Source organism: Palaemon carinicauda, chromosome 19, assembly GCF_036898095.1.
Source record: "Palaemon carinicauda isolate YSFRI2023 chromosome 19, ASM3689809v2, whole genome shotgun sequence".
Classification (NCBI taxonomy): Eukaryota; Metazoa; Arthropoda; class Malacostraca; order Decapoda; family Palaemonidae; genus Palaemon; species Palaemon carinicauda.
In genome coordinates this window covers 74,316,357-74,331,356 of record NC_090743.1, presented here as the reverse complement: position 1 = coordinate 74,331,356, position 15,000 = coordinate 74,316,357, and the positions used below count along the sequence as shown (strand labels likewise).

Below are 15,000 nucleotides of genomic sequence, written 5' to 3'. Positions count from 1 at the left end.
CTTCGTAATGTAACCGATGATCGAGATCAACTGTTACTCTGTCCAGTGAGAAGTTTGAGGTACTATCTCTAAAGAACAGTAACAGCTCGTTCCGAGTATCAGCAGGGGTTAGGTCAAGAGGAGAATAAAAAAATGACCATCTCTGCTTGGATTCATAAGGTCATAGACATAGTACTAAATCCTGGTCCTACTCTAAAGACAAGACGACCCAAACCTCATGACGTCAGTTGCATCAGCACATCCCTGGTGTTCAAGAACTTCTCTGTGATACAGGTCTTACAAGCAGGAGTTTGGAAGCATCAGACAACCTTCATCATCCACTACCTGCTAGATGTGACCCACAGGAACATGGAATTGTTCTCTATTGGCCCTATTGAGGCTGCATAAGTAGTTTAAATACCTTGGGCTCTTATATGGACAAGTAGCCTATGGTTGATAATAGAGGTTACCCGGGTTTAGTAGGATGAATGTTAAGAATGACAGACTCTTTCTTGTTTTCATATTCTCTTTTCTTGGGGAAACAGCACCTATGGTCCTCATCTGTCTGCAGGTAAAACCATTTTCCTTGTTTAACCTAGTATAGAAAGAATACTTGTCAAGTCCCCATACCCCCTGACGAGGTGGGATGGGGTAATGTCTATTGTTGATTCAAAGATTCTTAAGTTTCTGAGAATTCTTACCTAGACTAATCACATTGCTAGTATCACACAATATCAGACATTACTCAGGCCGCTAACCGTGCTTTGCCTGAAATTTAGCGGTGTCAGGTTTTCTCCCAGTTACGTGCCCAGAACGTACGTGAAAACCCCGGGTCAAAAACCAGCCAGTTGGTTCAGACTTCCACCCACCTAAAGGGTGAGTCATCCCTAATAAAGAGTGAAAGGGTTTGTATTTAGTGTTGGAATAATTGACAAATTGTAAATTTGTATTTTTCCTAATGATACATACCTTGAGCTCTACAAATTTGGCCCGCCATCACCAATCCCCCTGTAAGACCTGCAATCAAAAATGACAAGACAACACCGAACACCAATGTGTGTGTGAGGTAGCTGGTACTACCCCTGCCAACTAGTGTGGGGTAGTTACACCTTGCTCAAAGTCTTATGGCTAGTCTTCCAGCTTCGCTGAAAGTATATCCACAATAAAGAGCTCAAGGTTTGTATTGTTAGGAAGAATACAAATTACTTTCAAATTTGTTGTATTCTGGTGAATAAATCCTCCCCAGCCTTCTTTACAAAGCTATATATGCCTTGATTAGATAAAATATATCTAATACAGCAAGTAATTTAAATACTGTGTATACAGTTTGTCTGCAACCCATGATCAGTAATAAATGACAGGCCTTGTAGTAATAAATCTGACAGTGAAAAATGAATCCTAGTGTATTGTTAAATCTTATTATTAGTAATTAAAATTGAAATTACAAACTGACATACAGTAATAATCTCCCAATGGCTTGGTCATGTTTGACTTGTGGGTTATTTGTTACATAACTTGCATGACCTGATCCCAATAACATTATTTTATAACTACAGTTTTCAAAACCAAATTAGAACTATAATTTGTAGTTTCTCAAACTTTAATTTTTAAGAATTGACAAATCAGGTATAATGAACTCTGGGAGTTACGAATATAAAGTAACTTTGTGATCTGACTAAATTATTTGCATCTAGCTGCACTGATAATCATAGTTATGATGACTAAAGTCGACAGAAGTCACCCACTCTGATATAAAGCTATTTATTGTATTCTCAAATGTATATAGTGTACTGAAACAAAATTCATTGGATAACATACAATCATACTTCAACTTTTCATTTTATTGTAAACAGGTCCTATGATACAAATAAGTTTACAGTCCTTCCTCAGTGAAGAGCAGATACAAAAGTAAAAATACTGTGAGTGCCACAGTGCCTGCAAAAGAAGCGTGATGGTGGTCTGATTCAAAAGACCCTCTTGAGATGGTACAGTATGTTGGTTTACATACGAAATGCATCACTTAAACTTTTTAGTCAACGGTGCACATGTAAAATCTTAATTCAATGAAATACATTATTCAGATCTGTCAGTCTATGTTTCAAGGAATTTAAATAAATTTCTCTAAAAAATTCTCCTAATGACAAGAGAAACAGTTAACCTACTTGCAACTTGACTAGACTAATTCTTTAAAGGATTTAATCTCTTTATAAAAAACATTTTACTTTGAAAAAATTTACACTAAACGTATTCACAGAATTTTAGTGTGAATCATTTAGCTCTGAAATCTATTTTTAATATGCACCAAACAACTCATTCACAAGAAAGTCCAAACCCAACTATTGCATAATCATGTTTGCAAGTTAATATTTCTTTATATTATGATTAAAGATCAGAGTCTTGTTGTTATAATTACCAGTAATTTAAAAGTTGCATTTCAAAAATGTTTTAACAAATTCAAAACTCCAATTACAACTGCTTTTAGTATGCAATGTTTCCAAACAGGGTACCGGGTATTTCTAATTAAAATGCAAAGAATTATTCTAACTTTCACTGCCAGAGAGCAGTGATGCATATGGCCAGATATTTGAAAAATATTCACGAACAAAAATAAATAAATCAACTTTTATGCGACACTTGCTATGATAAGTTTGGTAAACAAAATCAGTTAAATATTTTACTGTGGCCTTATGAATTTAGAATGAAAAAACACCAACTCATGGAAAGAAGCTGCATGTCTTAATGTTTGTATACAAAACTTTGCTAACAGCAGTATTAGATGAAACCAAGTGTATGGAGTGTAAGATGGAATAACACGTGACTTAAATTTCCAGCATTATTTACTTGTGTCAATGAAGTAATTTCTTTTATAATAATTTACAATACTGTATTAATGACTACTGCCCTCTAGTCATTTGAACATATAACTGTCATGAATAAAATACTGTTAGAAGATGGCATTGACAGCCAGTTAGTTCAGTAACTGATCTCAAGTTCCATTTTAGTGCAAGTGATAACATAAATAGTGAATGCACATATCTGATAGAGAGCAAGCTCTCTCTTGCTCTTTCACAGTACCATCTATGAGTGATACAGCTACATCCTGAAGATACAAATAACATACATAAATCAGACAATACTTGAGTGCTTTAAATAAATTCTCGTGCTAATGAAACGTTGGTTATTTTTAAAAAGGGGTCTGAATTCCCCTAAGTGAAATCAGGGAACTACATACAATAAATACTGAAAGCTGCACCAATGAAACTGCAGAACATGCCAATTACTCCCAGAATTATCACAATGAAAGCACAGCTGCATCAAATCAAAATAGTGGGCTTTTACAGAGGTCTTAAAGCTAATAAATTATACAATATGAAGTAAATTACCTTGTCCTTTCACCATATATAAACTATTTGTGACATTCATTCCAAATATAATAGTACAGTATGATATTGCAACCCTGGAATTATACAAATATTCACAGCTGTGAAATAAACCCCAATTAATTATTATTTTACTGAAATCAAGTAATTTAAATAGGCAAATAAAAGTGAGGAATATTTCAGCAAAAGTTTGAAAAGCTTTAAAAGGAAAGGATTGTATTAATATTCAAAGTAATCCTAAATGGAAAATCATGCACATTTCATCACAGATTCCAATCATGGAAAGTTGAAAAAAAAACTTATTTGGGGTCCTGAAAGTTCACATGAAAAAACAAAAACTTCAAACACTTGTAAGAGATTTAGCCTGTAATAATAAAGCTGAGTCTACCAAAGGGCTCTCTAACTAGAGATTTTCCATCAAATAAATCTTGGTATAAACAAACAACAAGAGCATCTTTGGTTGTGAAAAATAAAATATAATTACTTATCTGTGCAAAAAGAGTTCCTGAAAAACGTAAAAAATATAAATATGGACACACCAAGGCGGCAGCAGATATAACATTGCATACGTATCTGAATAAAGTTTAAGAATTAATTACTTGTAAATAGAGATTTTTAATTGTGCTACAGAAAGAGGAGTAATCTTAACAAAGAACAATAGAATGAAAGTTATATTCAGCTTACTTTTGGTTGTAAAGTACTATTGATGGCCAAATAAAAATGGCAAATAAGGAGTATCAATATACTTGTAAGTAAGATTGACTGTAATCATAACATGAATGATAACTTTACTGTAACACTAAGCAATGCAACTTCACCTCATTCAGGAGTTACCTTAAATAAGTGATGTATACTTGATATGTGATTACAAGAAATACAACCAGTATCACTACTTGAAAGCAAATTACATAAAGCATTTCTAGAAACACTTCCACTCCACTTGACAAAAAACAAACATAAAAAGAACCACCAGCACTTGCTTACATAGCCAAGACAACTGTATATTACATACAATGTAAACAAGGAAAAAAATACTAAATTACTATAATGCACCTAAGGACATTAGTCTAAAAACAAATACTTTCCTTGTGTCAGACATCCACTTGTTTCAGTGCTAAAAATAATTAACCAGTAACTGGTGAAACAAAGACAAATGTGTAAGATTTCTTGAAATAACATCATTTTGCAGGATGTTCCAAAACTGTGGTAAATAAGTAAATGACAATTATTTTTCATACTATTGTTCTAGGACTTATAGTTCAAACTGGACTTACTGATTTCCACTCACCACTTCAATGTTTCTGGATAAATTTAACTAAAAAATTACTTTGGCTTCTATACTGCATTCTTATTCGCAAGCTACACCACCAGTATTAAAGATGAGAAAGTTTCAAGGTGACAGCAAAAATATCCACATATTTTTTTTTTCTTTTTTGTGATTAACCCTCAATAAAAAAAGGCCAATTTTCAAAGTTTAGCCCTAACCATAACTAACAAACTTTTAACAACTGCTATTTCACAGAGCTGCTCCTCTCAACAAGTGTTCCAACAAAACAGACTTAACATTAAGTTACATTAGAAATAATGAGTAGTGTTAAAACTTAACAGATTTTAAAAAGCCAAATATTGGCCAGTTGAACAACATAGCATAAGAAAAGCTTAAGTTGCATTCTGAATAGGGTCATTTTAACTGTATACCATAATTAAGAGATGGTAACAGTGAACGATTTAAAAAAAAAAAAAATCAAGGTAAAACACAAATGTTGAATAAAATAAGGCAAAGAAAATTAGTAACGATTTGGATACATATATATGCATTAAATCGCCGAACTTCAGATTCTTGGATTTAGCCCATATATACTGTATATCATATGCAAAATTTAATAAAAAGTTTTTAGCAAGTTTCCCATCTACATCCTTCCAATGCCTTCCTGCATAACCTATAGATTATTTACAAAAATAGCTGTCATATTTCCCGTAAATCCCAAAGTAGGAAGTGTTATTTGGAAACTACAATACTGAAGTACAGTACAGTGTAACATTTTGCTTGGCATCAAACAATCTCCTCTGTAGAAATAGTTCCTCTGTACATAAGATTGTCTATAACAATTTAAAACATGGTAATGTTTTTTGCAAGGTCAAACCTTCTCAAAAAAGACCGCTCCAAGCAAATATTTTGACAATTCCTTAATATCACCATAAGAAACTGGCTAAGTTTTGAGGCAAAAACAATAACTATTAGGAATAGAAGAAATTTCCCAGCTAACTGTATCTGAAGCCTGTGCAATACTGGCTTTTAATATCTGTATATTTACAAGAAAAATATCTATGACCTCTTACTGCTTTATTCTAGTTCATATCAATTCATTCGTTACAGTATATTCAACACAAACGCCTGCAAAACTGCATAATAAATGTCACCTTCACAATAATGCTTTTCAAGTGTATATAAATTTTTTACCATAAAGCAATGCATGTCCAACTATGTTTGGAATCAAAGCCCTGTGAACAGTTAACAGAAAATGTTAAAAAATAGCTACATTGGTACGGCATTACCATAAGACATACACTATTACCATCGGTGAAAATCATTTATCTGCAACATTAATATTGGCATATGTTAACATGAAATCTTGAACATTTGATGCCTAGCCATGATTATGTTTTCCATATAGACAAAATGAATATACAATACATAAATAAACGTTCAAACACTACTGAGAAGAGCATTTAAAATGTCATAAAATTTGCGAGCCAACGGAAATTTTCTACTCTTCCTTACGCTGATGCAAGTTGACTTGGGGGGAGGGAAGGGGAAACAATTTATTTTTCCTTAATACAAAAGCCCAAGTCATTGTTGCATTGAAAATATAAAAAAAAAAAAAATATTTTTAATTTTCAAATGCTAAGAGAAATAAAAGACTATATAAGTACATTAACTTGAGCAGGTCATGCACAAAACTGATTCATGACCATTTATAGGTGCATGACAGCTATGACAGGAACCTGGTCAAGACTTCATGGTGTGACAGCATGATGCCGACTCTTGTCATTGAGAATGTGCACCTATAAGTATATACAGAAGTTGGATAAATTGTAAGTCTGGCCATGTCATAGCTCTGAGATTCATACTACCAAAATGATAAAAGAAATATCTATTTTTTCACCTGAGAGCATCAGCTGATTTTCTATCCTGTATACATTTAAAAAAATCTTGCAAAAAGTATAGTACGATTTAACACCATCCAATGCGAATGTGTAGTCATTAGTAAGTTTATCATTATAGTAAAAAGTATATTAATTTCTTAGCAAAAATCCAAAGGTTTACCGAAATGTTACAAATGAATCTTCCTACCCTCTGTTTCATGCTCTACACTTCAATCTTGTATTCTCTCTCAGATGTTATGATAAACTTCATAGTTTCACAAATACAAAATAAACTGATGCAATTGTACACTGATTCGTGGATGCCAGTTTTCTGACTGATCAATATATATATAAATTTAAATATTACCTTGAAAAAGGCCTCTTATGTAGCACAAGTGGGATTTAGTAGAATAAAAATCTGGTAGCAATTATCTTTGAGATTACATGATTCCTACAATATTAAAATTAACAGTAACATCCAATTGTTATAGAGTATTTTAGCATTTCATGAAAAATGATACAACAGATTTCAACACAACTTTATGTAAGAAAGCTTGTCTATACATATATTTAACACTAATACCTTGCAAGAGTAATATAACTTGTGATTTCTAAAATTAATTTCATTTAGACAAGGAGGACTTGTTTGTCTTTTAAAATAAATCTATTAATCTTTTTTTTCAAATTTTCTTATATGCTATCAGGTATCTGTTAACAATTTCGTAGGTCAGCCTGTAAGTGGACGTCATATAACCTTCAAATCTGCAAAAAGTCTGGCTTTCTGGAATGATAAATACTGTACTATCCAAATATCTAATTATAAAATATCTGTTGACACTAATAAATTAAAACGAAGAATACAATTAACTAAAGTATTCTATATTGCAGGATAAGAACACTTAATCAACCTCTCAAGAATTGGATGTGAATAAAGAAACACATGCTCTGACCTACAGAATAAATTGTCTTCAATTATTCAACTCCTAGAAGAAAGCCACAGGTACGAAATACAAAAAAATTCACATAACATTCTAGAAATTGCAGACTGGTAAACTGGGGCCAAATAGCACAAGAGCACTTCTTTTTGAACGTTAAAAAATGAACTGGCCAGCAATTTTGTTAACATTACACTTTAAAGATCCAGTATGGATTATATCTATATAAATTAGAAAAAGAAATGAACAACCAAAGATATTGTTTTATGGAAAGTTTTCCTAACCTATTTTGGGACAAGCCCAAGCAGATTCAATAATTCACCTGGTCCTCTGACTGTCCCTGATATAAATACTAGTAGTTTTCACGTCGTTGGTAGTGATGTTGAGATGAAGCACCATGTGGCTGGTTATTGAAACGAGAACCATGTGCTCGCCCCCGACTGCCTGTGTGTTTTCGTAAGTGCAGTCTGAAATACCAGAAATAATATGTTAAGAATATTTTGCCTAACAATTGAGAGTTTGAGTCATAAAATAATATTTTCCTAAATGAAAAAGTGCCATATTGTATACCAATAGCCATCAACAAGCAGGACTATATAGGTATTTCAAAATAGCTGCCTTAATTTCCCAAATTTATTTTAACTGCAAGAATAGTTTATCTCATTAAAAAGTCTTGCCGTCAACATACGTGCATCACGATCATGTGAATTTTAAATTGTACAGGGTGTTTTTGAACACAAAATTTTATGTCATGTGGCAATTACTGACTGATTGACTCATTACATTTATGTGTCAAAACCAACAGTCACAGATATCGAACAATTTGGTAAAAAAATATGTATGAAAAATTCATTACTAGATATTCATGGGGTATAATTCCCTAAATGGTAGCTAATTAACAGAAATAAGAAGGGACCCCTAGACTTTATCTCCTTATAAACAAAAATCATAGATCCAACCTATTCCCACCAAAAACCACTTCTCGCAATGGTTCTTTATATACTACATTAACTAAATAACCTTCAGTATCTTTAAAATACCTTGTTGACTAATTCCATCAACTCTTAGTTCAGTAATTTAATTTCACACAGTATATTGAATCATGGCATTATCTATGAAAGGTTTTATTTGAAGTGTGACATTCAGGAATGACTAAAATATTATCAATGAGAAGTAGAAAATAGATGGATTTAGGTACCGCAAAGGGATTTTGACGAAGGAAAAATCTATTTCTGGGTGAGGGACCTGTGTCGCCCAGTGAAATGCTCCTTATAGCACCATTTCTAAGGTATAAATAGTGATAAATATACCAGAGAAAAAAGTTGCATGGAATGCCAGGAATATACCCAGCTTGCTCACCCTTATAGGGTGTCGGTATAATAACTGGGGCGTGTTAAAACCACTATCACAGGTCCCTTACCAATTAGTCTTCTCCTTCCTCAACATCCCCCGTTACTACAAGGTGCCGTTCTACATCCAACTACAGCCCACTACTACGGCTACTGCCCCCCCCCACCCCCCCCCCCCCCCCCCCCACCCCCGACCACTACCACTACTCACGCTTCTCCCATCATTCCTTCTATAGCACCATGATATCAACACGCGTTCTTGTGTTCGGAACCTTTATTTTGTGTTTAGTGAAGATATCTGAGCTTGTGGAGACTCCTACTCTCAAGTTAAGTATTGCAATTATCAATTCTGATAAGCTGAGGTAGCGACACTCGTAAAATTTTGATACTGTTAATTTTAGTCTCGTACAGTGTCATATTTTCCCATTAAATTTTATCACTGTGATTTTGAAAATGAACTTGTTTAGATTAATCTAATCTCTTATACCACACATCATGCTTTGCTAAGTGACCTAGAGGCAATTAATCTACTATACATTTCTTTAATGCAGAATGTTTCTCATGCTAATGTGGCTGGCCGATGGAGGCATGAAGTGGACTGAAGAGCGAATAATTTTATTCTTTAACCCCTTTCACTATGATGACTTCGTTACACATCAGAACATGCCATGCCTGGTGATAGACGGTGACGGCCGGATACGCCATTATTATTATAATTAATTTTTATCATCATTAGAAGCTTTAATATAAACTATAGAAGTTAAAATTACTTGTATATCCTACAAAAGATTATAGGACATGGTCTTTTATCTTACACAGTTCGCACTTGAATAATTTCACTAGAATATTTCCCTCTCTTCCTGATAACAGCCCCTCTTTCTTTCTACGGCCAGCCAACAAAGTCTTTGGGATTCTAGACTTTATTTCTGATTGTGTAAGAGGTATTTTAGTAGGTTTTTGTTATTTCAGTCTTTTTTTTATTTTTCATATTACCATATCAAATCACGCCACTCTCTGTAGCCAATGGCGACATTCCTTACAGAGGCATTACTCAAAACCCCCGCGACACCCCCAGCTTATAGATATGTCTTCACATCCCATCCTACCACCGCCCGAAATACTTATGAGTCTAGTCCTTATTTATGATTAAGTAAGATCTATTTTAGTGTAATTCTATGTTGCATTTAATGTCCAAATCACAAAAAAGGTACTAAAAAGTGTTCTTCAATTCTCCGGCTCTGACTCAAACTCCCACCCACAACGTAAGTGAAACGTTTTACCAGTAATACAAGTTACTGACGTGACGAAATTAGTTTTTTCTTATTGTATTCCTTTTTCTCTACTATCATTTATACAAAATAATATCATCCTCATGTCTTATATGTTTCATAATAGTATTGTTCATTGTTTTTCACAAGTAAAAGTCAGCCTATTGTCATTATTTCCATATGCTGTTGCCATTCAACGCAGTATTCGTCTTAGTTCTCACATGCGCAGTTTCTATTTCCAAACTAGTGAAATACCCAAAACAGGAATGATCCAGTTCATAGTGACAATGACATGCAAGATGGAATGACAAGAACAAACAAACCTTATGTCTAATGAACTAAATTCACATCTGTGTGTGTCATCAGTTTTTGTTGATCATATATATACCTTACAAATTATACATTATAGAATACTTTTCGTGTCAACGGAAACATATAGAAATTTTTATTGTATTTCTGTATATCATAAAGACAGATATTACGGTACTGTCGAGTAGTTTTATCTCTTTGAATGTCTATTTATTGTGGAATTATTAAGGAATAACAGTCACTAATAGATAAGTCTTTTTTTTTTTCTTTCTTTTTTTACAAAAAAATTGCAGTGCTCCACTGTACCTTATGATTATACATTATAGAATACTTCTTGTGCCAAAGCAAATAAATGGATATTTTCATTACATTTCTGTACGATGTAAAGTCCATTATAACTAATAACTCATATCTTTCAACGGCTACTTATCATGGAATAACATGTCACTTCATTGAATAAAAAGTTTTTTTTTTTATTTTACATAAAATCGCAGTGCTTTGCCATTATTTAGAGATAACTACCTGGTACATAAAACAAATTTCTTACAAAATATTCTATAATCACTTCATAATGAATGGAAAAACATTTTGGTTTAGAGCAAAATACAACGGAGAATAAAGCAAAATTTTGACAAATTTATTCACATCAGCAGTAAATCAAATAAACATGTTTATGTAACTTCTTATAGAGTAAGTGAGCAAGTATATCCAAGTGACAAATCTGGTATACAACTTGAGTAGCAGATTTGCGGCATCGTAGTGAAAGCATCAACAAAGGCTTCTGTTTCCAAAATAGAAAAGGTTTTGATAAATAAAATATGGTCAAGACCAAGGGCATAGATGTGGTGGGTAGGCATGATTTCACTAGGCTCATACATTTTTTCTTCCAATACAGTAGTTTACTTTATGTATGCAAGCATGAGGTATTTATCTATTTTTTTTTTTTTTTTTTTTACAAACCAATTCTGTAGTTTGCATTTCCTTCTGTTTCTGTTGCTTAAATTCTTGTTATATACCAAACCTTTTGTATCTTTTCTTTATGCTTATTGTATAACCGTGTCTTTAACATTCATCAGTCTGAACAGAAATTTCATCCGTCTGAACAGAAATTTCATCCACACACTGTTAATCCTATCTGGGGATTTTGGGGGGGGGGGGGGTTGTGTTATCAGTGCACCTCACACAGTGTACTGTAAGCATAACTTATAAGTGTCTTTGCAGTGTTCCTTCGGGCCCCTAGCTGCATACGCTTTTTAAGTCTTTTCTTTTTCACCCCTGTTCCAGTTTTCTTTCTTCAATCTCACTTTTACTTCTTAACGCAACTGTAGGGTTCCCTTCCCATCCAGTTCCACATTGGTACTTTATGACCCAAAGTCTTATATCCAATCCAAGAACTGTTAAAAAATTATCAAAAGGTTCACAGTGTAACAGTACATTACCAAAGGTTTTAAAACTTTGATTGCCATCTATTATACATATGATTTATACATTACTACAGTATTTGATAAAAAAAAAAATTGTATGCCACTTTACCAACAGTTATAATCTTGTTTCAGCTAGCTATAATTGTGGTAATTTGTTATTATATTATTGTTAGTTTAGATAAAGTATGGCCTTGAAATGTTTAAGTTTCAGAGCTGGAGTACGGCGAGAAGATATTATAAAAAAAAAAAAAGAGGAATTGGAGCTAGAAAAAAACAGCTCAAAGATCGAGGGGGTTTGGACATGTAAGAGAAGGTATGAGAAACAATTAGTCAAATGTAAAGGAAATATGGAAGAGGCAGAAGACCTGTAGGAAGGCCCTGGTAATCATGGGAAAGGAAATACTTGAAGATCTAGCCCAGAGATGTTTAGAAAGAAGAGTACAGGATACGTGAGAAAGAAGTGAACTCAATTCACTTATAACAATCCTTGGTATCCTTGAACTGAAAGATGGAAAAGCCTCAGTTTTAATCAAGGGTTCATCTGAAGAAACTGCCAAGATCAAGAAGGGTGATCTCTTGGGGAAGGTGTTCACCATGGCAATGGTGGATGCTCCTCTATCCTGCCTGATATCACAGGAGTGGGACCTGACACCTGAACCAAGCGTATTGGAAGAGATAGACAATCTGGACTCTTCTCAGAAGTACCAGTTTTGTCAAATGCTTCGACGTCATCTTCCAGTTATCAGTACTGGTGATAATGATATAGGGGAGAGCGCTCAAGCACACCAATACGCATCCATCTGTATGACGAGACCCCATTTATCAAAGGGTTCGACAGTTTACCAAACCCGTCGCTGACGCGATTGAGGAACAGTGCAAGGAGTTGCATGAACTGGGTATTATTGAAACCAGTATCTCTCCTTGGTCTTCATCCATTGTTCCAGTCCAAAAAAAGGACAATAGTATACGGTTGTGTGTGGACTACCGTAGACTGAATAAGGTGACTATTTCTGATAAGTTTCCAATGCCTAACATGGCAGACTCCGTATTTGGGCTTCAAGGAGTCAAATACTTTACAACCCTTGACCTGATTTGTGGATACTAGCAGTTACCATTGTCAGAGGACAGTAAAGAATACACAGCTTTCTCTACCGCCTTTGGACACTGGCAGTTCAGACGCTTATCGTTTGGACTGAAAAATGCACCTGCAGTGTTCCAGAGAGAAATGCATTGTATCCTCCAAGAGTTCCAAAAAGCCAAGGTGGTTGTCTACATTGATGACATCTTGATACTTGGGTCTTCTTTCGAGGAACACCTGAAACTGGTAGAACGAGTTTTGGCTACTCTCCAGAAGCACAGACTCAAGATAAAACTGGGGAAGTGTTCTTAGGTTCAAGCCGAGGTACAGTATCTTGGTTATCTGGTTGGACGTTCTGGTATGCGTAAGCTGTCAGAATATATCCAGAAAGTGAAGGACTTTTCTATACCTACCACTGTGCGTGGGCTACGAGGATTCCTGGGACTGGTAAACTTTCAATGGATGTTTATCCCCATGTGCTCACAGATGGCCAAACCGTTATCTGCAAAGACTGGTGTGGACGTAAATTCCAGGGGACTAGAAAACTGAAATGGACTGCAGAAATGGATGGAGCCTTTATGCCCTTGAAGGAACTGATCAAGGAGGACATTATGTTGTCTTACCCTGACTACTCCGCTGATGCTAAACCCTTGGAGTTGTTTGTTGATGCTTCGGGTGAGGGTGCTGGTGCTTGTCTGTGCCAGGAGTTCTTGGAGCATCCAGGGGAGCGTTGGGCGATAGCGTACGACTCCATGACTTTCCTTGACTGCGAGACTCATTACTCTACCATTGAGCGTGAGTTGGCTGCTCTGCGATGGGGGGTTGTAAACCTTCAGGCCCTTCCTCTATGGTCAGTTCTTCGTGATTCATTCTGATCACCGTCCCCTGATGTATCTTCATGACATGAAGATGGTGGACAGTCGTCTAGCACGGACACTGGAGAACCTGTCCGAATTTAACTTTATTGTTAACTACTGTCCATGTGATCAGAATGCCGCAGCTGACTGGTTATCCCGTTTGCTACTGAACCCAGCACTCCCAAGTTACCTACTGGACTGGCCTTGTATAAGGAGGTTTGTGGCAGTCTAGACTCTCTTATAGAATACTTGGAGCTAGTCGGGAACTGCTGGAAGGAAGGGTCAGGTGTCGTACCTGACTCTCAGCTGAAAGGAGCCAAGCTCCGTGATGCCTTAGTTCAGCAATTTCTGAAGGACGCTGGTTGACTAGGCTTCAAACTGGACAAGACTAGTAGGAACAGGATCAAGGCAATGCGTTTTCCAGGTACAGTCCCAGCTCTGGCGTTGCTCTTGGCAGCACTTGTCCTGTAGTCTATCGTGATCCATCCGTGACTGAGCCTTAGTGTGTGCATCTTCAGTGTCTGTCTGGAGTGCATTTTAACCCTCTGATCAAGCTCCACAATTACGTCCCCCCAACTGACGTGATTCTGGACCATGAGGCGGAGGTAAAATCTTGTGTGCCTGACGCTGAGGGCTTGGTCACTGATGATCAGTGCCAGAGGATTGTCCTGTAATCCAGTATGTGACAGAAAAGGCACCCCCGTCAGTCCAGTTATACGCATGTGTCTCAACACTCGGCAGTAGGTATAGTAATGATACAGGAAACCTTATTTTGTGCTCTTGTTGATACAGGGGCACAGGTTTGTCTTGTGAGTGAGTCTGTACTGAGCCAGCTTGGTATAGAGTATCAGGTACTGTCAGGAGAACAGTTAGAGGGACTGACTGGTTCCTGCACCAGCATTGTAGGCTACGTCCAGTTAGAGGTGAAGTGTCCTTCCGGGTGGAGACTACCGCTGTTTAAGGGGACTGTCTGCCAGTGTTTTGACATACCAACTTTCAGAAATCGAAAATTGTTTTATTGCTTCTATGTATGCATAAACATATCGTACATGCTCTCCAGAAGTTTCAGCCAATTATTTTTATAAATAATGAAGATATAGCGGTCTTTACATGATGAAGTCATCCTTACTGCGTCGTCTGCATGACTGAGATTGACACAATCATCTTTTTGTGTTTATTTTTGCATATATATATAGCGATTTTTTCACTTATGTTTCGAAATCTTGTACGTCTGGCAAAAATGGAAGGCATTGGTAGAGGGTAGGTGAACGAAT

General features: G+C 35.6%; 1 protein-coding gene across 1 annotated transcript in view; it reads right to left on the bottom strand.

The window, feature by feature from the left end:
* Window positions 1-1,805: 1,805 nt before the first annotated feature.
* The window catches only part of LOC137659068 (protein bicaudal D-like), a 184,741-nt gene continuing 171,546 nt past the window's right edge, over window positions 1,806-15,000 (bottom strand). The window contains exon 16 of the mRNA XM_068394157.1: window positions 1,806-7,908. Coding sequence (XP_068250258.1) covers window positions 7,794-7,908 — 115 coding nt within the window. The 3' untranslated portion in view covers window positions 1,806-7,793. The remainder of the gene's footprint in view (window positions 7,909-15,000) is intronic.